The 23,688-nt window shown below is 38.8% G+C and overlaps 1 protein-coding gene across 41 annotated transcripts in view; it reads right to left on the bottom strand.

Moving 5' to 3' along the window:
• Positions 1 to 2,415: 2,415 nt before the first annotated feature.
• Positions 2,416 to 23,688, bottom strand: part of TUT4 (terminal uridylyl transferase 4) — a 130,606-nt gene continuing 109,333 nt past the window's right edge. For 12 of the 41 annotated variants that reach the window (XM_005543357.5, XM_015435833.4, XM_065522480.2 and 9 more), the window contains 6 exons: positions 16,651 to 16,766; positions 15,193 to 15,416; positions 14,391 to 14,491; positions 10,073 to 10,520; positions 4,326 to 4,484; positions 2,416 to 3,047 (listed from right to left, as the gene is read on the bottom strand). In XM_005543357.5, the coding sequence (XP_005543414.2) occupies positions 2,959 to 3,047; positions 4,326 to 4,484; positions 10,073 to 10,520; positions 14,391 to 14,491; positions 15,193 to 15,416; positions 16,651 to 16,766 (1,137 nt within the window). In that variant the 3' untranslated portion in view covers positions 2,416 to 2,958. Of the gene's footprint in view, positions 3,137 to 4,325; positions 4,485 to 10,072; positions 10,521 to 14,390; positions 14,492 to 15,192; positions 15,417 to 16,650; positions 16,767 to 22,378; positions 23,531 to 23,688 lie in introns of those variants that run through there. The other 29 variants (XR_012420155.1, XM_065522467.2, XM_074006586.1 and 26 more) reach the window with 12 other exon arrangements.

Below are 23,688 nucleotides of genomic sequence, written 5' to 3'. Positions count from 1 at the left end.
AAGCTTTTATATAAGCATACCAACACATTTTATATATTGTTTGCTGGAACTACAAACTGATAACCACTTTTATGAAGGGCAATTTGGCAATATGTAGCAATGCAGCAGGAACCTTAGAACTTGTGATCCTTTTACTCAGTGATCCCACTTACGGAATTCACCCTGATAGAATAATTACATGTACACACAAATAGCTTTATCCCATCATCATTTTACACATTATATATATATATTATATATGTTTATATGAGAATAACTGGAAACAGCAAAAATGTCCATCTGTATGGAATATAAACAAATATATTACACAGTACATATTTGTATTTTTAATAATCCCAATGTCAAGGGAAAATACTAATCCCCATGTTATTAAACAGAATATTTCAAAACAATTTGGTCTTAAATGTGTGTGTTCTCCCTGTATAAGATTGATAATTTTCTACTTAATGGCTCTACAATGAATCTGAACTCATAATCTACTTTGCAAACTTAAAATCTGAGCTTTTACTGTATCAATTTTAAACTACATTCTGTTTTTCGACAGAACAGTTTTGCCAATTATTGAACACTGGCAGTTACTGAAGGAGGGGCAAATGAGATGCTGAAAACTAGTATCTATAACACTATCATATAAGTAAAACCTAGGCTATTGGTTACTAGGTTGCCAGTTAATAGCTTTTGCCAAGTGGTATTATACTGCCTTCCTTAAGGAAGAAAGGCTGAAGGGTATTATACTGCCTGCCTTAAGGAAGAAAGGCATTCTGTTATTGGAAGTTGTTTTATTTTTAATGACTATTTCAAATACAATCCTCCCCTTGGTATCTGGTGGGGGATTGGTTCCAGGACCTCCCACAGATATACCAAAATCCAAGGATGCTTAACTCCCTGATATAAAATAGTGTAGTCTTTGCATATAACCTATGCATATCCTCCTTTATACTTTAAATCATTTCTAGATTACATATAATGCCTCATACAATGTAAATTCTGTGGGAAAAGGTGTTATACTGTATTGTTTAGAAAATAATAAACTGTACAAGTTCAGTACAGACACAATTTTTTTAAATATCTGCAATCTGTGGTTGGTTGAATCCACAGATGCAAAATCCATGGATATGGAGGGCCTACTATATGTACAAAAGTAAAGAGAATAATAAACACCACTGTATACATCATTACCTGTTCTCCAAGATGTGGAAGGACATGAAGTACCGAATGTTAATTTAAATCTTGAATGCTCCAAGTCATTTTAACATAAATGCATAGTTGGGTCAGGTATCTTGTTAAAAATGATTTAAGTCCACCACTTAATAGGATTCTGAAGGATGCTGACACTTTAATAAGAAAAAATAGTAAATATACCTGACTTTAACTCAGGGCTGTAAATACAGCACAAATACCCTCAATCTCCTGCAATAGGTTTCAAGTGTCCTCCATGTTGCAAAGTATGGAAAGAGCCCAAGCAGTCTCCTATTTTAAAGTAATGTGTATCAGAGGAAACACAGCAAAGATAGCCCACTGTCCTTACATTTTTATCTACTTATTCTGCACATTTCCAAATAGATTATAGCATCATTTAGCCTAAAATCCCAGGCAACTGGACAGACTAATTAAGGGGTTAGAGAAAATTACCTCACCTCACTGCTAAAACAGCTGAAACATTATGCCACCAACAACTTAAGTCTGAATTCCAATACCCAATAATAATTCCAAATATTACTGGTAAATAATTATCACCTTGGCAAGTGTGCTTTCCAGGTGGAAGTATAGGATTCAAAATGAATAGAGTCTGGGCTGGGTACGGTGGCTCAACGCCTGCAATCGCAGCACTTTGGGAGGCCAAGACAGGTGACCAGCTGGACCAACGTGGTAAAACCTCATCTCTCCCAAAAATACAAAAATTAGCCAAGTGTGGTGGCGCATGCCTGTAATCTCAGCTACTCAGGAGGCTGAGGCAGGAGAATCGCTCGAACCCAGAAGGCAGATGTTGCTGTGAGCCGAGATCCCACTACTGCACTGCAGCCTGGGCGACAGAGACAGCCTCTGTCTCAAAAAAAAAAAAGGAAAAAAAGTTATCTTCCCTCCACTCTAATTGCCAATATTAGTCTCAGTGTTTTAAAACACTCTTTCCAAATACTCTTCAATTCAGACTCCAGCATGTAAATTTCCTTTTTGGAATTTACTGCTTTGCATTTCAGTTTTTATTTTCAAAGACAAATGGAAATGGCTTCTGCTTCTATCAACCTCATAATGGGTGTTGTGAACATTCAACCAAATAAAGGATATGAAATGATACTTGACTCTCTAAAACTAAAACCTGAGAGTTAGAATGCTCTATTCACTGAAATTAAAAGAAATCTCGTTACATAATATTTCCATCATCTATACAACAGATGAATTAACCAAATTTAACTCTTGTCAAAAAGATTTATTAACTTAAAATAGAAGTACTTCAAATACAGACAAAATCAACTTTCCGTTCAAGTTTGAATGTTCAATATACAAGTATGGAAAAGAAAAAAAATCTGAATCTTCATGTTGTAATTTTATTTTATTTTTTGACCTTTTAAAAAGTTTTTGGCACTACAAGGTTCTGTAAAGAATAGAAGTGACAAATTTAAAACACATGAAATTCTTTCCTAACTCTTAAGAACAATATATAAAGTCTGAAGCAACCAAAGTATGAATACAGCTAATAGAAAATAAAGAATGTAATTTTTTAAATTCTCTCTTTATACAATTCATCAAGGTTAAACAAAACATAAAATTCCCTTAAAAATAGGGTAATAAAATAGATGAAATTTGTATCACTCAATTTGGTGATACTAGTAAAAACTATAGTTCATATTTATATACAAATAATACAGTCTGTAAAAACAGTCTTAGAATTTAAATAAGCTATCTAAACGTGTTAAAATTTTAAATCAGGACCTGATTTGTTTTGCTTTCCATTAAATGTCACTTTTTCTGCTGAATGTAACTGACATTGAGGTACGGATACCCTTGAGACAGCAGGATTGGCTGGTTGCTGTGCATCGGTAGACCAGCTGAAAGAAAATGGACTCGCATTACTCCGACACGTTTCCTCTTGGTGGGTGGGGACAACGCTCTCTACACCGACGGGTGGCACATCTGTCTGTTGGATACAACACAGACAGGAAACTGAAAGGCTTGTGCCTGTTTATCTGACAACACCTTAGAATTAACTTATAGTTAACTTTCTTTTTTTTTTCTATTTATATAATAGGAGGAGATAAAGCATGCTGCAAAACATTTGAGAGAGAGGGGAGAAAAAGGAAGGAGGGAAGGAAATATCTGTATGTGAAAAAAGCAAAGGACACGGAAGACAGAGAGGAGGAATCAAAGGGAAAAAACCCACTAGAGAAGAGTTGCAGACCTCTCCCCTCCTAAAACGGCTTATTGACTAATAATAACTTCCTTCAGTCCCAGTTCTTTGCTCAAGAGAAGAGCTCAACCACAGTCAAGGCTCTGCCACTCTATAATACAGGGATGCCCCAGTAGTATATGGCTAGACGCAGACAATGCCTATAAGAACAAATACCTCTGAGGCAAGTAGGTTAGATAAAATGCTCCAAGTTTCTAGGAATTCTTAGTTTACAATATTCATTACCCAGTGAAAGCCACTATTAGTACTATAATAGCACCAGCAGAACATAATAAATTTTAATGTCATTCAAGTCCTACGTTTACTAAACAAATCTGATTATGTCTTCATTCCACTAAAAACCTTTCATTAGATCCCCATTGCTCAGTAAACCAAGTCCAAACTCCATAATGTGGTCTAAGCCTACCCTCTCTAGCCTTATTTTATCACCATCTTTCCCATATACCTCTGTCCTCTAGCCGTAATATTTTCTCTTCTTTTTCATCATGCCAGGCAAAACTCAGTGACTGCATATATTAATCCTTCAGCTAAGCATACTCCTCCTCCTCCTCTCTCATCTCTAGGCAAAAAATATTCCTGCATCTCTTTCAAGATCTAGCTCAACTGTCAAAATCTTGTGATGTAATAATCTCTTAAATCCACATCCTGTTTGGATTTGCTAGGCCCCTAACTGATTCATCTAAACTCCTTTTCTATTTAACATGTCTGGCTTTCCTAATAAAATGTGCATCAAGTAATGGAGATTTTGTTTTACTCTTGCTTGAGCAACAAGCACCTAGCACTATCTAACACACAGTATGATCTCTCAGTAAATGTTTACTGAATTCATGAATTTTCACTCCCAGATCCTGGGCTTCACTAAGGCTCTCTATCCCAGAAACCCACCCAAGCCTGTTAACTAATTTGTATGCCATGGTACCTTGAGTATAGAAAGGTTTGTTGGGCTGAAATCGGGCATTTCCCTGATGCATGAAGTTCTGATGCAAACCATAAGGCCACGAAGCTGGGACAAGGGGGAAATGGGGACGCGGTGCATGTTCCCAAGGAATTGGAGGAGTCAGTCCTCGAAAGCCTGGCTCTGCATTTCAACAACAAGGGAAAAAGACATTTAAAAACATTAGTTCACTCACTGAAATAGCCCTTCATTCCACAAAGATATATTCAGTACCTACCATTGGCTAAGAACTATGCTAAATGCAGAGAATACCGAACAATTTTTTTTAAAGAATAGAGCATTGGTATTTGCTCAAATTAGTCATGAGAGACATACAAGAAGATACACACACACACACACACACACACACACACACACACACACACACACACACCCCACATGTAATAATTGCTAGTAGAACAGGCAAAATGTTCTGAAGAGAGGGCTAACCCAGTCTTTGAAGGTTAAAGACAATCTTCCTAAGATGAATGACTAATTTGAGTTTTAAAAAACAAGGAAAAATTTAGGCAAAATAGGGAGGGGGTGGGGTGCATTTTAGAGAAATGGAGTATCATGTACAAAAGCATGAAAGCAGGAATGCACATCAAGTTTGGGGAACTGCAGAACAATCTGCAATATAGAGATAGGAGTGATGGAGGAAGTGGTAAGAGAAAAGGCGGGACAGGTAGGTGGGGATATACATTTCAAAAAACCTGAGTACATCATGCAAAGGAACTTAAGATTTTATCCTAAAGACAATGCAAACTATCCCAGAATCAACTATCTTGGCCTGGAAGGAGATCCTATTAGAAGCTTGAGGCATTGTGGCATAATGGTTGAGAACTTGGGCTCTGAGGCCAAACAGGTCTAAGCTCAAATCTCATTTCCTAAAACTACTAAGGTTCCATTTTGAACCTCAGATTGTTAGGAGGTTTACACTGGATAACCAAAAGAAAGTAGCTTGCACAAGAGCTAGCATATAGGCAGGTACTCAAAAAATGTAAGTCCTATTCTTTTTATGGCTAACTATCCCCCAAATCTTTCTATTTCCCTTTAAAATGTATCTTTAAGTACATTTTTTGAAGTGCAGCACCCAGTTTATATTCTGGATCGTTTCTGGTGGCTTTTCTCATTCAGAGTCACTATATGCTAGGGAACAAAAGGGAATAACTGCTCCTATTCACTAAACTTTCCTAGCAGGAACTCAAATGAGGAAGTACAGGATAGGAAAGAGTAGGCAGCAAAAAACCTAAAGCCCTTGTGAACCGCATTCTTGTAAGCTGAATCTTCTCAGGAGGTGAGCTAGCTGACTGTGAATTCATAAAGCCAAGCTACAACTAAGGGATGAAGCTGAAGGGCTCAGGGTGTACAAAAATAAATGAAACCAGTATGTTCAGAATTAGGTCATAACCAAATGAGAAATGATGTTTTAACATAAAAGGGTATTTTTAAAAGATATATTCCAATTCCCTTTGCCTGTTTTTCATAATCCAAAATTTCCATAAAATGAGTAATACGATCTCATTAAAGATAATTTCAAAAAAGGGGGAAAAAACATATAATAATCTCCTTCTCTGATACAACTATGATTATTATTTTAATATATTTCCATTCAGTCCTTCCACTTTTAACACAGTGTAACTGTAGCTGTAATATCAATTATGAATTGGGTATCTATACAATGAATAATAGTAAGTAAAGTTTATTAGATAATAATACTATATAACAGGAATAATGTATCTAACATGGCAGGTTTCTAAAGAGAAAACTAAACTACTAATAGAAAATGACAGACAAACAATTTTTGCTTCTAGAAGTTCAGTCTAATGGGTTATGCAGATGAGTAAGCAGGCAATTTCAGCAGAGTAAGACAAATGTTATGATATGGATATTAAGAAAATAAGGAGGACTTCCTGAAGAAAGTGATCTAAATTTAAAAATGGAAGATGAGTGAGTTAGCCAAGCTTTGAGGTAGCACAGAAGGAGGTGAGAGTGAGCAGCAGAGGTAACAGAGAGGACATTCCAAGCAGAAGGAACAACTTAAGATAAGCAACCAGGAGTAAGAGACAGTACAGTATGTTTGTGGGACATTAATTAGTTCATTGTGACTAAAACATTGAGAACAACAAGTGGCAGGGGGATGGAAGACTTGAAATTTAAAAAATGGAGCAGATACATCAAAGGGCAAAACACTGGGTCTGTCTTCATGGTTCTATAACTCAGTGACTATCACAATGCATATCATGGCATATACACAATAAATATGTTGAATGATATATGAGAAGGACCATGTATGCCATATATCCTTTGATCTTAGAAATCTAATTAAGTTACCATATTCTGGCACTTTTGCTCAACAAAACACCTTACTTGCTTTGTTCCAAAAGAAGCTGGAGATAGCAAAATAATGGACACTGGCAACAATTATCAATGGCAGCTAAGACTATTAAGTAAAAATTGATGAACTTCATAATGGATAATGGCTGATAAAACCTAACTCACAGATCAATCTTAAGTCACTAAAATAGTAACAACCAGACAGTAAGTTCCTTCTGAAGTGAGGAAACTGGAAATATATGGGACCCACCAAGCAGCATTCTTACCAAGAGAAAGAGCCTGACTCTAATCCAGTCTCTGAATCTAAATCCCAGTTTACAGGAAATACAGGGACAGAGGTACACATTAAACGATGCCACAAAGACATAATCAGCCAACTCCAGAATATGGGAAATTCTACAGTGCCTTCAAAAAATAGTTAATATTGGGGGAAAAAAATAGAAGCAGCAACTGTTATAAAGGACAGTTAAGAGATATAAAAATAAAATACACAGTTTGAATTTTGATTCAAATAAATCAATAACAGGAATACTTTTTTAGGCTGGGCACAGTGGCTCACGCCTATAAACCCAGCACTTTGGGAGGCCGAGGCAGGCGGATCATGAGGTCAAGAGATCAAGACCAGCCTGGCCAACGTGGTGAATGAAACCCCATCTCTACTAAAAATACAAAAATTAGGGCCCGGTGCGGCGAGGCAGGCGGATCATTTGAGGTCAGGAGTTCGAGACCAGCTTAACCTACGTAGTGAAACCCGTCTCTACTAAAATACAAAAATTAGCCATGCATGGTGGCAGGCACCTGTAGTCCCAGCTACTTGGGAGGCTGAGGCAGGAGAATCGCTTGAACCCAGGAGGCAGAGGTTGCAGTGAGCTGACATCGTGCCACTGCATTCCAGCCTGGGCGACAGAGCAAGACTCCCTCTCAAAAAAAAAAAAAAAAGAGCCAGGCACAGTGGCATGCACCTGTAGTCTCAGCTATTCAGGAGGCTGAGGCAGGAGAATCACTTGAACCCAGAAGGTGGAGGTTGCAGTGAGCCGAGATTGTGCCACTGCACTCCAGCCTGGTGACAGAGCGAGACTGTCTCAATAAACTATATACCTTTTTAGAGAAACAGGAAAAAATGAACAAGGACTGGGTATTAGATGATACTAGCTATAGTAATGATCTCATGATTCTTTTTTTTTTTTTTTTGAGACGGAGTCTCGCTCTGTCACCCAGGCTGCGGTGCAGTGGCCGGATCTCAGCTCACTGCAAGCTCCGCCTCCTGGGTTTACGCCATTCTCCTGCCTCAGCCTCCCGAGTAGCTGGGACTACAGGCACCTGCCATCTCGCCCGGCTAGTTTTTTGTATTTTTCAGTAGAGACGGGGTTTCATCGTGTTAGCCAGGATGGTCTCAATCTCCTGACCTCGTGATCCCCCCGTCTTGGCCTCCCAAAGTGCTGGGATTACAGGCTTGAGCCACCGTGCCCGGCCTGATTTCTTTTAAGTGATACAACTGAAGTTAAAAAGTAAATTTGATCCAATGTCTGAGATTTGATCAGTCAAGTCAAAAAAATTTGTAATGGTTAGGAGGAGTCAGATAAAAAAATAGCAAATTATTGGTAACTGTTAAAGTTGGTTAATGGGGAGGGGGGTTCATTATGTACTTTACTCTCTTCTGTGTATGTTTCAAAATTTCCATAATAGTTCTTAAGATAAAAATAATTATCACTAAAAAGTTAGGCATAAGTCAGGCGCAGTGGTGTGTGTCTGTAGTCTCACAGCTACTCAGGAGGCTGAGGCAGGAGAAACACTTGAGCCCAGGAGTTCGAGGTTGTAGTGTGCTAGATTGGTCTGTGAATAGCCACTGCACTCCAACCTGGACAACACTTTGAGACTTTGTCTCTAAATATATATATATATATATAAATATGTATGTATTATATATATATATTTAGAGACATATGAATATATATATATTTTATATATATATATATATATATATATATATTTTTTTTTTTTTGGAGTCTCACTCTGTCGCCCAGGCTGGAATGCAATGGCATGATCTCAACTCACTGCAACCTCTGTCTCCCTGGGTTCAAGTGATTCTCCCGCCTCAGCCTCCTGAGTAGCTGGAATTACAGGCGTGTATCACCACACCTGGCTAGTTTTTGTATTTTTAATAGAGACAAGAGTTTTGCCATGTTGGCCAGGCTGGTCTTAAACTCCTGGCCTCAAGTGATTTGCCCACCTCAGCCTCCCAAAGTTCTGGGATTACAGGCGTAAGCCACCATGCCAGCCTGTGTGTATATGTGTAAGTGTGTAAGTATTTATATGCATATGCATATGTGTGTGTGTGTGTGTACGTATATCTTAAAGCTGGATATAAAACTAGATTTACAGCACGTATCAACTATTTTCTTAAATAGGCAATTAAAAAAAAATGACTGAATGGTAATACACCAAAATATTCCTTAGTATTTATGTCTAGGAATTGAGACAGATGATTTATTTCTCAAATACTCTATAATGAACATGTATTACTTAGATATCAGAAAAAAAATATTTTTTAAATGCTATTAATGCTTTTTTCTTTTTTAAAGAATTGTTCCTTACTGAGAAGTAATAGTGTCTAGGGTGCGCGGCAGCACAGTTTTGAACAAAGAAATTAGTTTAAGTCTTGGACCTACCATTACTATAAATTTTTTTGGTTTCCTTGGTCTTTTTTTTTGAGACACTTCTGCTCTATTGCCCAGGCTGGAGTGCAATGGCGCAATCTCGGCTCACTGCAACCTCCGCCTCCTGGGATCAAGTGATTCTCCTGCCTCAGCCTCCCACATAGTTGGGATTATAGGCGCCCACCACCACGCCCAGCTAATTTTTGTATTTTTACTAGAGATGGGGTTTCACCATGCTGGCCAGGCTCGTCTCAAACTCCTGACTTCAGGTAATCCACCTGCCTCAGCCTCCCAAAGTGCCGGGATTACAGGCATGAGCCACCATGCCAGGCCAACCTACCATTATTAACCGTGACAGTAAGACAGTTAAGTTACTTAACTCTCCAATTTTATCAACTGTATAATAAATAATACACCAAACAGGGTGGCAGTGAAAATTTTTTTAAATACTAAAATAATAGCTAACATTTACGTGTGTTACACATCATTTAACATTTACAACATCCCTGTGAGTTAGATGGCCTATTTTACAGATGAAACCAATGCACAAAGAGATTAAGTAATTGCCCACACTACATAATAAATGGCAGGGCCAGGATTCAAATCCAGGCAGTCTGAATCCAGAGTTCATATTCTTAATCTTTATCTAATCCTGTACTGTCCCTCCACAAATACTGCTTTCCTTCTTTTTCCTCACATTGTTTCTACAGACAGATACAAAAGAAAAGGAAGGATTACCTGAATTCCCCACGGCACCATTGTTCACCAGGGAATTCGGAGCCACAGTACGGGGCCAGTGTCCATCGTGAGACGTGTTAGGGATTGCCACAGGTCTGGCAGCAGGCTGTGCAAAGATGATGCTGGGATCATTCAGGCCAATATTGCTGGGGGCACTGCCTGGTGCAGAGTGGATCACCGGGCCATGGATGGGCCAGGATGGGGCAGGGATCTGGAGAGGGTGCATTGGCAACAATCCCATATTGTGCATGGGAGAATACTGAGCTGGTGGTGACTGGGGAAAGTTATACAGTGGCATCTGGACCTGATGGGGAGGTTGGGCTCCCTGCTGAGGTGGGCCAAGCTTAGGCTGGGATCCTGGCTGAGATGAAGGCTGGGTAATAGCAGCTGACTGGGAAGAGTTCTGTGGAAATGGCTGAGGCTGAGGAGAATAAGATGGTGATTCAGACTGCAGAAAAAACCACAAACACATTTTAAAATTAAGTTATAAACATCTTAATTTTATAAAAGTAGAGATAAAATACAAAATTAAAAACTTTATAAAACAGAACTTTATGATGTATATCATAACAAATAATGAGTTTTTCCCAAGGTACTCAAACCCCCTTCTCAAGTAGGTATTGCCTCACAAATCTTTTTATTGTCCAAAGAAAAGAGAGCCCAGACACAGTTCCCATCATGCAGAACACATACTTCCCACTGCAAACTCAAGTCTTCCATCTAAATATCTCATAGTCACTTTCATTCAGTCCCTCAACAAGTATTTCCTGTATCAATTATGTACTGAGTATTGTTCTAGGTAATAAAAATGTAATACCAACAAGTATGCCCTGATGGAGCTCAATGTTTAAGGGGGTAAGGAGGGGAGCAGATAAAGATTACATAAGCAATCACAGTAAGTATAACGAGTATTATGATAAAGAATGTATAGTGTACAGCTGTCCCTCAGGATATGCAGGGGATTTGTTCCAGGACCCCCACAATCCTCCTGTACTCAAGTCCCACAGTCAGCCCTACAGAACCCATATATACAAAAAGTTGGATCTCTGAATACTTGGATTTTGCATCCTGGGAATACTGTATTTTCCAACCACAATCTGTTGCGAAAAATTCATGTATAAGTAGACCCACGCAGTTCAAACCTGTTTTGTTCAAGGGTCAACTATATAATGAAATCCCAGAGCAGAACACCTAAAGCCACTTTGGGAGAAGGGGAGAAGAGAAATCAAAGAAAGCTTCCCAGAAAAAGTGACCTTTTAACTGAGACTCAGGGTAAACAGAAATCAGTCTGATACAAGAAGGGAGAGATAAGGGGAGAGGAAGAGTGTTCAATATGATTGAAGGTCTAGAGGTATGAAAATACGTGGCTTTTTAAAGTAACTGGAATCCGAAAGAAGTTTAATATTACTGGAGTATAATGCAGGGGAATGGCTGAGGCTGAAGAGCTAAACAGGGGCAACACAATGAAGTGTCTTACAAGCCTTGTAATTTAGACTATATCCTATGTGCAGTGGTAAACCACTGAAGGGTTCTAAACAGGTAAGGAACATGATCAATCTGAACTTTAGAAAGATTATTCTGGTTTAATAAGAATAAAATAGAGAATTTTTTTTTTTTAAAGGCTGATGAGAGAACAGGAACAGTGGCTCAAGACTGTAATCCTAGCACTTTCAGAGGCTGAGGCAGGCAGATCACTTGAGCTCAACAGTTTGAGACGTGCCTGGGCAACATGTCGAAATCCCATCTTTACAAGAAATACAAAAATTAGCCAAGTGTGGTGGTGCGTGCCTCTAGTCCCAGCTACTCTGGAGTTTGACATGGGAGAATCACCTGAGCCTGGGAGGTCGAGACTGCAGTGAGCTGTGATTGTGCCACTGCACTCCAGTCTGGGCAACAGAGCAAGACCCTGTCTCACAATTGCATGAATGAATAAATAGGTAAAAATTAAAAGGTTGTTGAAACCGATTAGGAGGCTGCTATAATAAAGCAGTCCTGAGATGATAGTAGCCTAGGCTAAGGAAATATAAACAGGGAGAGAGGGAAGCAAATGGCTGTGAGATTTTTTTTTTTTGAGATAGTCTCACTGTGTTGCCCAGGCTGGAGTGCAGTGGTGTAATCTCCGCTCACTGCAATCTCCACCTCCTGGGTTCAAGCGATTCTCCTGCCTGTCTCCCAACTAGCTGGGATGACAAGTTGCCTGCCACCACACCCAGCTAATTTTTTGTATTTTTAGCAGAGATGGGGTTTTACCATGTTGGTCAGGCTGGTCTCAAACTCCTGACCTCAAGTGATCCGCCCACCTCAGTCTCCCAAAGTCCTGGGATTACAGGAGTGAGCCACCACACCTAGCTTTTTCAAAGGCAGAAACAACAGGACTTAGTGACTGAATACAAAGGTTGAAGGAAAGGGAAAAGTTTTGGAAATTAGACAGAAAATGGGATCATTCAACGAGATATAAAACACAGGAGGAAGAAGCAAGTCCTGGGGGTTGGAAGGAAAGATTAACTATATTTTAGACATGTTGCAGTGCTTTGTTAGACATAAGAGTAGTAGTGTCCATTAGACAGACTCTTTCCGAAAGCACAGGTGAGAGAAAAGTGAGGACTAGCGGCATAAAACGAAAATTAGGACAGCACAGAAAAGTGGTTAGAGCATAAGTTTTGCTGACAGAGAGCCTGAGGGTTCACGTTCCGATTCCAAGTGTCTATTGAAGTCAGGCAAGGAACTTGAACCTCGGTTTCTTTACCTGTAAAGTATAATCAGAATTTGCCTTAGGTTTTTGAGAAGATTAACTGAACAATGCATGTGGAACATATAACCACCAAGTTCAAGATAGCAGACACATTTCTGTAACAACGGAAGGATGATAAAGAAGCTTTTAAGATAGGAATGGGATCGAAGAAGAATGTACAGGGGTTTCAACTGAGGGTAATTTTTTAATAAAGCTAAAATAACAATGTTAAAAACTGTTAAAGCTTGGTAATGATAGAGATTTACTTTCTATACTTTTCTGTACTTTTGAAATATTTTATAATCATAAAGAATGAATGCATGTATAAGCACATAGTTTACACTCAACAAATGTTAACTACATTAAATGTGATTATTGTTGTTTATGAAAGTATCAGGCACATAATAGGTATTCAAGTGTTTGAGATGAGGGTGGAAAATTTCCTAAATGTTTTCCAAAGATTCTCCCTAATACTCTTCGAATACTTGAAAGTTTTTTCTAAAACACAAATCACATTAGATTTAGCATGTTAAACAGTTAACAGATTTGACGCTAGAAAGACCTCGGTTTGATTTTTATACTCTCTTATTCTCAGTTTCCCAGTTTGTAAAATTTGATGATACTAATACCTACCACTTCACTTGGCCACTCGCAGGATTAAATTTGCTAAGTGTAAAGCACTGAACATTATGTCAGATTTAGAGTGTTAGAGTAATTATTAAGAAGTACAAGGTGAATATAGATTTATACAAAGGTTAAGAGCAACTCAGCAAACTTAATATTAAACTTATGAGTCTGGGCTGGGCACAACGGCTCACACCTGTAATCCCAGCACTGTGGGGAGCCGAGGCAGGTGGATCACCTGAGGTCAGGAGTTCAAGACCAGCCTGACCAATATGGTGAAATCCCACCCCTGCTAAAAATACAAAAATTAGCCGGGCGTGGCAGCGTTGCCTGCAGTCCAGCTACTCAGGAGATGGAGACAGAATTACGTGATCCCAGGGGTGAGGAGGTTGCAGTGAGCCAAGAATGTGCCACTGCACTCCAGCATAGGCAACAGAGCGAGACTCCCTCTTAAAGAAAAAATAGTAACATAAACTTATGAGTCTAAATTCTCATTCAATACTGTTTTTTTACAGGGTGTATTTCACTAGGTATCCACAGGTCAAGCTATGAGAAGACAGAAGTTTCATGCAAGCAAAATGCCATGTACATATTGACCTAACAACACTAAATGCCTAAAACATCTCAATTTTTATGTCTATTTTTATTAATGGTACTGATATTTTTCCACTAAGCAAAGTCTGAAACCTCAAAGTCATTACATTATTTTTAATCCATCTTATTAGGTAGTTATCGTACAACTGAAGAGTAGGCTCATGTAAATTAAGTAGCTTCTCTGTAGACAGAAACCCAAATCTACGTTATTCCAAAAGGAATGCTCACTCCACCTTATGTGCCTAGCAAGGACATACATACAAAGCACTATGTAATCTGGAAGATTGTATTTGCCAGTCTGAGAGAAAACACATTAAAGATACTGCTATCATCAGTCAAGACTAGCACATTCACAGGCAGAGTACTTACACATTCTGAGGACTGTCTAGTCCTTATGGACTGATCACCCTGTTGCTGAGCTGAACCAGCCACCTGTTGAGCATTTACAAGGTTGCGGACCAGCTGGGCTGCTAAGAGAAGGCATCACAAAGAAAATCAACAGATAAGGAAAGTAGCAGAGAAATGACAATAAATAAACTCCCTTCTTATGTAAAAGAATCTCAAATATCTCTGCAATTCTATAAACTTAGACTTTTAAACCTTGAATATATTAGTGAAGGACTTGTAGCAACTGAGCTACTTTCAAAAGCCATTTTTCAATCTAGCAGATCAAGAAAAAAAATACACTGATCCTAGAAACAAGAACAAATGTCATCTGCTTTTCTAAAGGAGACAACAGATTTATTTCAGAAATACTTTATGACTGGGTGCAGTGGCTCATATCTGTAATCCTAGTACTTGGGAGGCTGAGGTGGGAGGATCACTTGAGTCCAGGAGGTCAAAGCTGCAGTGAGCTGTGATCATACCACTGCACTGCAGCCTGGGTAACAAGAGCAAGACTCTGTCTCAAAAAAAAAAAAAAAAACCCTCCAAAGAATACTTAAAGGGAGATAACTGAATATAACAGACTGTGGAGACCTTGATAATGAACTTACCCAAGTACTATTCAAAGTAAACGCCTCATTGTCTAAATTTTATCTCTTTAAGAAATTGTAAGGTCCAAAATCATACAATTAGGTTTGCAATAGAGAGGAATTAGGGTCCTTCAGCATGCAAGCAACATAAATGACTTCGTTTCTACCAGAAACTATGTTTGGTCTTTTCTATTTACCTGCCACACTGCTATTCCTCTGACGGGCCAGCTTGACCTCTGGGCACTCCCTTCGTACATGTCCAGCATCTCCACATATAAAACATCTGAGGTCTCTGGGGTCTCTAAAGTCTCGAGTGTCGTGGAGGTCTCGGGGGTCAAGAATGTCTCGAGAATCCTTCTCTTCTTCATTCCCTTCCTTCTCTTCTTCACTGTCTTTCTTCTTTAGTCTAAACAGTAAACTGCTGATACCAATAATGTGGGGCTAGGGACTTGTAAATTAAGTGAGTCACAGAACAAACTAAACTATGCAGGACTCTCACGATAATAAAAGGACTAGCATGCCCACCGTTTCATGCGTCTTTCTGAAGGCAAGGGAACAAACATTATGGCATACCTGCTCCTTTGGCAGGAACTGGGTTTTCTAGTAGTTTTGTAAAACAACGTTATATTAAATTTCTTAAAATACCAAATTTTTAAACCTTTAACAATCCTTAGAGGTTGATATTTATTATCTCTGGTTTCAAAAAGAAATTGAGACTTAGAGAAGGTAAGTGTCTTGACTAAATTTAATAGTCAGTAAACAGCAGTGATGGAAACTAGAAGTTTGTTCTGTCTCAAAAGTTCCAAGTTTTTATATTAGTTTTACAAAAGAAAGAGATCTTCCTGACCTACTACAGTATATAGAACCTGGGAGACTATAATTCGTAGATGTATTTTGAGGGAGTATAGAAGATGTACATTCCCCAAGATCTGTAAGTATAGCTCACAGTATATATCTCAAGAATTCCATTAATTGTATTTTAATTATCAGTTTGCATGACTGTGAGATCCTCAGCAAGAACCCAATGTCTTGGTCACTTTTATTTCTCCTAGAACAGTTCCCAACGCATAGCTGGTATCAATAAATGCTTCTTCATTAAAAAAAAGACAAAACTGGCTGGCACGGTGACTCACGCCTGTAATCCCAGCAATTTGGGAGGCCAAGGCGGTGGATCACCAGGTCAGGAGTTTGAGACCAGCCTGGCCAACATTGATGAAACCCCGTCTCTACTAAAGATACTAAAAATTAGCCAGGCTTCATGGTGCGCGCCTGTAATCTCAGCTACTTGGGAGGCTGAGGCAGAAGAATCACTTGAACCCAGGAGGCGGAGGTTGCAGTGAGCCGAGATCACGCCATTGCACTCCAGCCTGGGCAACAGGGCTTGACGCCATCTCAAAAAACAAACAAAAACAAAAACAACAACAAAAAAAAACTGAGTGAATTAATGAATAAATGAACAAATGAATGTTAGAAGATACTATTATACCACATACAAATCTTACCCTACTACAAAATTCCACTCAAATGAACATTTACCTTAGGTATAATTAAATACCCTAAACTTTCTCACTTAAACATTTCTCAACATAATTATAGCTACAAATTGGCCTCTCATTTATTTTCCTCAAAATGTTGATATATATTCATTTGCCAACCTTTTCCTTTTAGGGCAGTCTTTCATGTAGTGGCCTATTTTTCCACACACACGGCAACATCTATCATTGGGAGCCAGTTCTCCATCTGTTAATACTCTGGAATCAAAGAAGTACTCCTAGGGAGAAAATGCAATTTTACTAGGAGGAATCACTATAAAACTTTTGAATCCAAATGGAAAGAAGACCAAGATGCAAACATGGTTTATTTTTACAAAGAAAATAACAGCAACAAATGTTTCACTGTAAGTAAAACCCATGATATGAAAATAAGATTCACAATCATCATCATCACAGTTGCTAATAGTACTAACCAAGTTACATCCTTACACAAAGATGCTACAGATGAATAAGAAAAATCTCAATAAAGTAGATATTACTTTCATCCTTGTTTTACAGATGGGAAAACTGATTCAGGAGTTCAAGTCATTTGCCCATAGAAAAAAATAGGTTAAGTCTCAGATAAAAGATGTTGAGCTAAGTCCATCTCACAACAAAACTCATGCTTTCTGCTATATTGGGCTACTTTTGGAAAGGAATTATTCTCTGTACAAAATTGCCTGTAGGCTGGGTGCAGTGACTCATGCCTGTAATCCCAACACTTAGGGAGGCCGAGATGGAGGGATCACCTGAGGTCAAGAGTTCGAGACCAGCCTGGCCAACATGGTGAAACCCTGTTCTCTACTAAAAACACAAAAATTAGCTGAGCATGGTGGTGTGTGCCTGTAGTCCCAGCTATTAAGGAGGAAGAGACAGGAGAGCTGCTTGAATCCAGGAAGTGGAGGTTGCAGTGAGCCAAGATCGTGCCACTGCACTCCAGTCTGGGTAACACAGCGAGACAAAAAAAGTCTGTAGTCCCAGCTACTCAGGAGGCTAAGATGGGAGGACCACTCAAGGCCAGGAGTTTGAGGCTGTAGTACATAATGACTGTGCCTATGAACAGCCACTGCACTCCAGCCTGGATGAAGTAGCGAGACTCTGTCTCCAAAAACTAAAAATAAATAAGTAAATAACAACAATAAAAAAAGCAATTCTCTGGTTTATGTGAAATATGATTGGATTTAATACAGCTTTTTAAGAACATGTAACATGTATTATGTAAAGAGGAACAGACCTAAAAAAAAGGTAGGGAACTAAAAAGAAGTAAATAATTTTCCCAAGTCTTAGAACCAGACTTATTTCTGCTTTATCTTTGCACCATGCTTATCCTTCTAAACTTTAGCTTAGTTTTGCACTGTCACAAAGACTAGTTGGTCCTAATGGTGTCCATCCTTCTGGAAGGCAAGAGAACAAGTCCACTTAGCTGTTTTCACATTTACCTAAACTCAAGGATAAAAGTATACGAGACACGCCCAATAGGACGGCTATAGCTTTAAAAAGACAGTAACAAGTATTGGTGAGGATGTAGAAAAACCAGAACACATATGTATTGCTGGTGGGAATGTAAAGTAGCACAGCCACTTTAGAAAACAGTTCCTTGAAAAGTTAAACATAAATTTATCAAAATGACACAGCAATTACACTATTAAATATATACCAAGAGAAATAAAAACATATATTCTCACAAAAATTTGCACACAAATATTCACAACAGCATTATTCATAATAGCCAAAAAGTAGAAACAATTCAAATGTCCAACAACTGATGAATGGATAATGAAATGTAATGTATCCATAAAATGGAGTATTTTTCAGCCATAAAAGGGAATGAAGTATTGATACATGGTACAGCATGAAGGAACCTTGAAAACACCATGCTAAACGAAAGACGCCAGTTTCAAAATGTTACATATCATATCATTTAACTTATATGAAATGTCCAAAATAGGCAAATCTACAGAGACAAAAAGTGGATTAGTGGTTTGAGAAGAGGGGAAGAGAGGGAATGAGAACTGACTGCTAATGAGGACAAGGGTTTATTTTAGAGAAGATGAAAATGTTCTAAAATTAAATTATGGGGATGGTTGCACAATCCTGTATATATATATATTAAAAACCACTGAATTGCACAATGAGTTGTATATCATGTGAACTCTATTCCAATGAAGCTGTTTGGTTTGGTTTTATTTGGTTTTTTAGAGACAGCATTTCGCTGTGTTGGCCAGGCTGGTCTTGAACTCCTGGCCTCAACCGATCTTCCTGACCTGGCCTTCCAAAGTAACAGACTGCAGGCATGAGCCACCATGCCCATCCTATTTTTTTTTTTTTTTAAAGACAAAAGATACAATTCTTCATCACTATTGATAAATTAATGTAGCTAATTAAAATCATCATCCTATTTTTTGCCAGGACAACATAAAGGTCTTAATTCACCCAGCTGCTTAAGACAGAAACCTAAGAAGCATCCTGAACTTGTTCTCTTTCATCCATCACTTCTAATTAATGACCAAGTTGTATACATTCTATTGCTGAATATCTCTTGAATCCACTTTTCTCTATCCTTCCACCCCAGTTAGGGTGGCCTACACCTGAGGCCAGCAAACTTACTCTGTAAAGAGTCAGGTAGTACATCTTTTAGGTGTTGTGACAAAATTAAAGATGTAATATAGGTACTTACATAATGAGAGAAAGCAAATTTCCATAAAAAAATTTATTGAAGAAATGTTAAATATGCTAATAGTAATAATTAGATATAATCTTCTGTAATATAAGTTTACTACTAAGAAGAATAGAATTATTTTGGAGGCAGATGATAGTTCACTCAATTAGGGTTCAAAGTTAGTGTTCCCTATCATTAAAACTGAGAGCAATTGTTCATCTGTAAATGTTCATCTGCAAAGACATTTTATGTATTTTAACTGAAAACGCTTTTCACAGATGAAGATTCAGAGTAGACAGAATAATCTAGAGTACATATGTAAGAACTAATCTTTCATAAAGGAGAGATACCTACAGATGCAGGTAGATTTATAGATCTAGTAGCAGAAAGCTAAAGGACTACTTATTTGATACTATGTACTGTCTCAGAGGAAAAGCATCCACTGGAGTGAGAAGGGCAGAGGTAAAAGGTGGACAAAGTGCAGGGCATACAGCACTTCTTTTTTTTTTTTTTTTTTCTTTTTTTTTTTTTTTTGAGACAGTCTCACTCTGTCACCCAGGCTGGAGTGCAGTGGCGCAATCTCGGCTCACTGCAACCTCCGCCTCCCGGGTTCAAGCGATTCTCCTGCCTCAACCAAGCTGTGACTATAGGCACGCACCACCACTCCCGGTTATTATTTTTTTTTTTGTATTTTTAGTAGAGACAGGGTTTCACCACGTTGACCAGGCTGGTCTCAAACTCCTGACCTTGTGATCTGCCCGCCTCAGCCTCCCAAAATGCTGGGATTACAGATGTGAGCCACCACACCCGGTCAACATACTGCATTTTGAGTAAAATAGGTAAATTTGAAATAGTTCTAATAGAATAGGAGCTAAAGGTAACTAAACAAATATGACTGTCACACAGTACTGAAAGTCCAGCTGAGGCTAGTAAATGTTTATGACTGTACTATATACTTAAAACTGTCTAGCATTTTGACTTTTTTCCATTAGTGTACAGCTACCCAAGGACAGGCACATGATGGATAGCTGAGTTCATATAGGCACAATACAGAAGAGTGCACAGGAAGGACTGCAGCACAAAGGAATTCAAGGTATATGTTAGATGGCCAGGCACAGTGGCTCACACCTGTAATCCCAGCACTGTGGGAGGCCAAGGTGAGCAATCATTTGAGGTCAGGAGTTTGTGACCTATCTGGCCAGCGTGGTGAAACCCTGTCTCTACTAAAAATATAAAAATTATCTGGGCATGGTGGCTGCACCTGTAAACCCAGCTACTAGGGAGGCCAAGGCAGGAGGATTGCTTCAACCTGGGTGGCGGAGGCTGTAGTGAGCTGGGATAGCACCACTGCATTCCAGCATGGGTGACAGAGTGAGACTCCATCTCAAAAAAAAACAAAAACAAAACAAAACAAAAAAAACCCCACCACCAACAGTATATGCTAGAGAGCAGAGAAAATCTAAGTTAAATGGGGAAGAAAAATGACAGAAGACAGCTGATGGATATGGACAAAATGGGTCAACATATAGGAGAATATAATGATGTAGAAAAATAACTGAAAGAACAAGAAAGATGAAAGAACATGAAATATACTTATCTTTATCTTTCATTAATTTAGGGAAATAAGGCAAATCTATCTTGCATACTGTTATAATCTCAGTAACTAGGAGTGAAATAGGTATGAAATATAAGCATGAAAGACTATGTACAAGGATATTTTCGACCTTATCCGAAATGTTTGAGATCAGAAGTGTTTCGGATTTTGGAATACTTGCATTATATTTATACCAGCTGAACATCCCAAATCAGAAAATCTGAAATCTCAAATGCTCCGTATGAGCATTTTCTTTGAGGGTCATGTCAGTGCTCATTAAGTTTCAGGCTTCAGATTTGGGATGCTCAACCTGTGTAAGTTATAACACTGATACAAGGAAGATAACCTAAATGTCCATCACAAGAAGTTAGATAAACTAGTATATCCAAATTATGGAATACTATATAGTGACTTTTGAAAGAGAATAAAGTAAATCAAAAAATGATTAGCAGACTCATGGGCCCCTTCTGCTAGGCCCCAAATGGCATTCAAAATCAAAGATTTTGACATCTATATGTAATTATAATAAATTGCATTATTAAGAATTACTAAAAATTTGTATGCATAAACTAAAATGGGCACACTTCCAGTTTACCGAGGACTCTAATTTAGTATTCTACTAAAAAGTCTCGGCCAGGCACAGTGGCTCACGCCTGTAATCCTAGCACTTCGGGAGGCTGAGGTGGGTGGATCACCTAAGGTCAGGAGTTCAAAACCAGCCTGACAACATGGCGAAACCCCGTCTCTAGTAAAAATACAAAATCAGCTGGGCGTAGTGGCATATGCCTGTAATCACAGCTACTTGCGAGGCTGAGGCAGGAGAATCACTTGAACCTGGGAGGCAGAGGCTGCAGTGCACTGAGATTGCGCCACTGCACTCCAGCCTGGGGAACAAGAGCGAGACTCCATCTCAAAAAAAAAAAAAAAAAAAAAGGTCACTACATGGGGCTGAGCATGGTGGCTCATGCCTGAAATCTCAGAACTTTAGGAGGCAAAGGCAGGAAGATCACTTGAGCCCAGGTGTCCAAGGCTGCAGTGAGCTATGAGCACACCACTGTACTCCAGCCTGGGGATGAGAGCAAGATCCTGTATCAAAAAAACAAAAATAAACAAAAAGGTCTGACTGCATGCAACACTGTGAGGTTCCTACTGAACATATGCATATATAAACACAGTTGGATTCCTCACAATTCTCAGGTAAAATGCTTTATCAGTGTATCATAATATGTGTTTTGGTCTGTTTTTCACTGTTTCTATTTCAATTAAAATATTAGTCAAATTAGGCCAAATGCAGTGGTTCACGCCTGTAATCCCCAGCAGTTTGGGAGGCCAATGCAGGTGGGTCATGAGGTCAGGAGATTGAGACCATCCTGGTCAACATGGTGAAACCCCGCTTCTACTAAAAATATAAAACTTAGCTGGGCGTGGTGTTGGGCGCCTGTGGTCCCTGCTACTCAGGAGGCTGAGGCAGAAGGATCACTTGAACCCAGGAGGCGGAGGTTGCAGTGAGCTGAGATCGTGCCACTGCACTCCAGCCTGGTGACAGAGCAAGACTCCGTCTCAAAAAAAAAATTGTTAGGTTTTCCTTTTTTCAGTCATTTTTTTACATTTTCAAATTTTACTCTTATTTTATTTGTCTCCATTGTAATTATTATCACCCCATAAGAGGCTAGAAAATAAAAGTATCTGAAAACCAGTGCTCCAAGGGAAAATAAGACTTCTCTCTGCTTTTCTTATTCTACCCCCAAGAAAGAAGACACCTGAAATTGGATTGAACAAGTTCAAGAACATTCACGATGCAATGTAAATGCATGTTTGTTGTGATGGTTAATACTGAATGTCAATTTGACTGGACTGAAGCATACAAACTACTAATCCTAGGTGTGTCTGTTGGGTGTTGCCAAAAGAGATTACCATTTGAGTCAGTGGGCTGAGGAAGGCACATCCACCCTTAATCTGGTGGGCATAATTTAATCATCTTCCAGTGAATACAAGGCAAGCAGAAAAACGTGAAAAGGCAAGTTGGGCCTAGCCTCTCAGCCCACATCTTTCTCCCGTGCTGAATGCTTCCTGCTCTCAAATGTCGGACTCCAAGTTCCTCAGTTTTGGGACTTGGACTGGTTCTCCTTGCCCCTCAGCTTGCAGACACTCTATTATGGGACCTTGTGATCACGTAAGTTAATACTTAATAAACTCCTATATGTATGTGTGTGTGTGTGTGTGTGTCTGTGTATATATTTAATAGGATATATATATCCTATTAGCTCTGTCCCTCTAAGAGAACCCTAATACATTTGTTCTATTTCTTGAGATTTCTTCTAAGTCTCTTGCTCTGAAGCTGAAACTTCCTGTAGTCTCCTTAACCATAAGAAAGCAGGCCAAAAACCAGAATGAGACCAAGAGGAATGTGTGACACTCGCCCACCCAATTCAGGCAGAAGAAAACTTCTCGGTTCCATGCCACCTAATTCAGCTTACCAAAGCTATACAAAAATCCGAGAAGCTCCAACAAATAATAAAGTATTTCTTTGGTTTTGTCTTCTATGTGTACATTTTCATCAAGATTTCTGGAGATAAAAGAGGGACAATGAGCAGCACCTAAAATTCAACAATCCAGAGTCTTGACTATCTATTCTCATTCACTCAGCAAATGCTTCTTTGGTACATCCAATGCGCCAGACACTATGTATGTACTGGAAATAGAAAGGTGAACCTTACAGACATGAATCCTGTCTTCGTGGGGTTCACAGTCTAGTGGAAAAGACAGAATTTAACAAATAATTTAAACAAATAAAATTTGGAAAATATATATCTCATTATGGACTATGCAATAAGAAAAAATATACAAAGCTATGACCATCTCTTTCCCTGTATCTAACATCAGTTTGGAAACAGGATTAAGCTGCTTG

Source organism: Macaca fascicularis, chromosome 1, assembly GCF_037993035.2.
Source record: "Macaca fascicularis isolate 582-1 chromosome 1, T2T-MFA8v1.1".
Taxonomy (NCBI): domain Eukaryota; kingdom Metazoa; phylum Chordata; class Mammalia; order Primates; family Cercopithecidae; genus Macaca; species Macaca fascicularis.
The sequence above is the reverse complement of the archived record's forward strand: the minus strand, read 5'-3'. Positions and strand labels throughout refer to the sequence as shown.